At 37.9% G+C, this 4,075-nt stretch overlaps 1 protein-coding gene across 1 annotated transcript in view; it reads left to right on the forward strand.

Moving 5' to 3' along the window:
- Nucleotides 1-1,219: 1,219 nt before the first annotated feature.
- Nucleotides 1,220-4,075, forward strand: part of LOC101848038 — a gene marked incomplete in the record, with an annotated part of 35,357 nt that continues 32,501 nt past the window's right edge. Inside the window, 1 exon segment of the mRNA XM_035969181.1 lies at nucleotides 1,220-1,273. Coding sequence (XP_035825074.1) covers nucleotides 1,220-1,273 — 54 coding nt within the window.

Below are 4,075 nucleotides of genomic sequence, written 5' to 3' on the forward strand. Positions count from 1 at the left end.
CCCCACCAATTGGAGACGTTCAAGCTGCCATATACTAGCCGCTTAGAAATACTTGGGAATACAAGGAGGTTGGAACATCAATAATTTAACATCTCAGAGATCGCGGAATGGGATCTGGCTATGCAAAGGTTGACAAACACTGATTCATGCCCCTCATCTCCACCGGGATTCGAACTTTGAAGCTTACAGTTTCGGGTCCTATTTCCTTGCCACTAAAATAAAGGCACGACGAACTTGTTATACATAGAAGAAAGACAGAGGGTCAGGTTCAGTGAGTAGTGTCAATTACCAGCCCTTTGTGTCCTCGTTCCCACCGGGATTTGAACCTTCAACAATATCGTGTCGAGTCGTGCGTCCTTACCACTAACATAAAGACGCCGCAAGGGGAAACTTGTTTTACATAGAACAAAGGACAGAGTATCGGGGTTCAGTGAGTAGCGTCTGGGATCAGCCCCTTGTGCCCTCTTCTATATCGGGATTCGAACCTTTGAACTTTCTGTTTCGAGTCCTGCATCCCTACCACTAAAATGAAGACATCACAAGGGGACATTTGTTTTACATAAAATAGACAAACGGTCGGGGTTCAGGGCGCAGAGCCATTCATCAGTCCCTTACATTTCGAGTCGCACAGCCTAGACAAAAACCTGCTGCCAATGGGAACTTATTCTTCATAGACGAAGAAAGATAGAGAGTCGGGTTCAGTGAGTAGTGTTAGTAATCAGCCCCTTGTGCCCTCCTCCCAATCGGGATTTGAACCTTCAACAATACTGTTTCGAGTCCTGCATCCTTACCACTAGAATAAAGTCACCACCAAGGGAAACTTGTTTTATATAGGAAAAAGACAGATGGTCGTGTTCAGTGAGTAGCGTCAGTGATGAGCGCTTTGGGCCCTCCTCTCTATTGGGATTCGAACCTTTAACCTGCATCTTTACCACAAAGATAAAGACACCACCAATGGAACCCTGTTTTACATAGAAGAAAGACAGAGGGTCGGGTTCAGTGGGTAGCGTCGGTGATCAGCTTCATGTGCCCTCGTCCCCACACAGGTGATCGATCTCCAGCCCTTCAAGACCAAAGTCCAGCTGAAAGGCCTGCTCCAGCAGGCGGCACAGATCAACCAGGGTAAGAGAGACAGCCGGACATCGGCTCTCGCCAAAGCTCAAGGGGATCTACAGAAATCCGAAATTAGTAAAAGTCGTTCCGCCATTTGCATCCCCTAATGGCAGGTCTGGAGAGCTGTACTCACATTAACTCCTACAGCTTGTTCGCTTTCGTCTGTGAAAATAATATTATTAAAAATTGAAATTCGTTTTTGTAGTATTTTTAGGCACTTGAAATATAGTTAGGTCATATGCGTACCATAGATTTCTGGTGTGTCAAGAGAGTTAAAAACACAAAAACGAAGAAGGAGCGATAACGACGATAGATTTTTGAGGATAGGAAAGAGTGAGCAAACCACGCTAGAGTACCCACTAACCACCCAATTTTCTCACTTGCAGACGAGCTATTTTGGTCTGTTTTAAAAAGAAAAGAAGTGTAACTTTTTCATTGATATAGATTTTCTCATTCTGTTTTCTTTATCTGAAACTTTAAAAGACAGGCAGCAACATGAATACTATTAATAAATATTCAAATTCGTGTTTCTAATTGGTGTATTTTGATTCGAAATGTGTAATAACATTTCCTTTGGTCTCTGACGATCAGACATTATGTGTCCACCAGGTCCTTAAAGAGTTGATACAGGATTTTTTTAAATGGCTCTTTTAAATCTACCCAGGTTATACATGCAGGTATAAAAGTTGGATGACCAACAGAGTTTAAAAAACCGACTGATGAAAGTCACAGCCAAATGAGGTTTCGACACTTTTTCTTTTTGATGCCACCCTAAAGTTGGTAAAGAATGATATATATGGTTCACGGTATACACCTTAAGTTGACCTATTTTGATCAACACCATACTGTGACACATGTATATGAAACATGGTTTAACAAATGGATAATTACATGTCGTGACTGACATAGAGACGTCTAGAAGTCGTAAGGAGATTGCACTGAAATGTGATGTGGGGGCAGGGGGGGGGGGGATTGTCGCCGTCCTAAAATTAGCCATTTATAGGTAAAGTTACTGTAAATAATTTATTGTAGTGATCCAATGTATTTAATTACTGGATAATGATTTTAAACAAAAAATATGTTCTTGTTCGTTTGCTGGCCGCCTGGAGTGCGATGCAAAGTTGCGTTCGCATTGACAAAATTAAGGAATGAGCTAGACTTGTTTTAAAGGGGACAGACGAAAGTGAGCAAGCTTTAACTCGGATGATTTCACAGTTTAGTTAGTCAGTATATTATTTATTACTTTAACGTATTTGTATTTTACAGAACACTTTATTACTGACCAACGTTTAAAAAGATCGTATACAATAGATTGGATGTATTTTAAAACCACCTGAAGTAACATTATTTCTTTTCGTTACTACCTTTTCTAGCATACAATTCTTCCCTTTTTTCTAAACTTGTACTAACATACTCGAGTTAAATGTATTATATAATGAAGGATATTGATAGATGTCAAAGGATTATTAGAAACAGAAATAGGAGATAGTCTGCCAAACCATACCCATGAGAGACGATGAAATGGTACGGCTATTGATTAAAATATTTTTAACACTAACGTCAGTGCACAATAAAAAACAGTACTAAAGTGATTTTTTAACTTTGACGATTTGGGGGAACCCAGGTATGTTTTATTTTGTTACGAGCGACCCTTCTTAGAACTTTTAATTTTTGTCCAGATTGGCACCCAATCGCTCACATCCACGTCACTTGGTAAGGAATTTGATCTGGCCTTTCATAACAAGGCAGACAACAGTAATTCCTGATCACGTGTTTCCCCCCAAAATACTCACCAACTCCGCGTATTACGTAACGTTGGACACCAAAAGGCTGTGCCCTACGCTTCAAATATTTTTTAAGTGCTCTCCTTTCGTATCATTAATTTAAAAGCTAACTTGCTATAATACTGGAGGCAATTTACTTAAAGAAGTATTACTGACCCACAATGAAGCTTTTCTTAACTTTTAACAAATTAATACTGTGTTTCACCTTCCTTTTGTTTCTCCTTTTTCACCACAAACTTCTGAGTGACCATTTACTAATATTTCCAAAACTGACATAATTTACTACAGATATTAATTAGTTTGGATATACTGCTCTTGATGATATTGAGAAAAAACTCACTGTATTCTGACTAATGAGTTTAACAAATCTGAAACAGAGAGCATGGAGGAGAAATTTCTATAAAACCATATCTCTGAATTATCAATCGAGTAAGATTGATCTTTTAACAGGTTCAAGAAACAACCACTTCTCTACTAATTACCTTACAAAGCATTGTATGGCTACATTTGGCTTATAGAATGATTACACAATTTTCAAAACACAACACTGTTACACAGAATTAGTTTACAAAAATAAAACTATAAAAAAACGAACAAAAAACCCATAGTTAGGCAGAACTAATTTACGACAAAAACAACATAGTTGCATAGAATAACTCAATCACATAGAACTAGTTTACAAAACATAACATGGTTATATAGAACACGTTTGCAAAAACACAACATGGTTTTATAGAACAAGTTTACAAAACATAACATAAATACATGGAAGAAGTTTACGAAACGCGACATGATTACATAGAACTAGTTTACAAAATACAACATAATAACATGGCACCACTAAATGACGGAACAAAAATATACCAACCAAACACTTAGCTCACCAATAATATGATAAGACAATTGGCCCAACAATTAAAGCAGAACTGCTTCAGACGCCGATTGCCCAGGACAGTTTCTCGCTTTGATTATTTGTCAAATTCGCAGACAGAAAACAAAGAAACTTTTAACAATAGCGTAAATCTTTCCCTTACAAGATCTCCAGTCGAAAAAAAGGAAATACAAAAAAGGTACCCAGTCTCAAAGAGCTAGATCTAGTTATTTCATGCATAATTTGTAAAGGATACTGTAACATGGTTGCATCATCTTTCTCAAACATAATGTTGTTAAGAAAAGTA

The sequence above is a fragment of the Aplysia californica genome, unplaced genomic scaffold (assembly GCF_000002075.1).
Source record: "Aplysia californica isolate F4 #8 unplaced genomic scaffold, AplCal3.0 scaffold00124, whole genome shotgun sequence".
Taxonomy (NCBI): Eukaryota; Metazoa; Mollusca; class Gastropoda; order Aplysiida; family Aplysiidae; genus Aplysia; species Aplysia californica.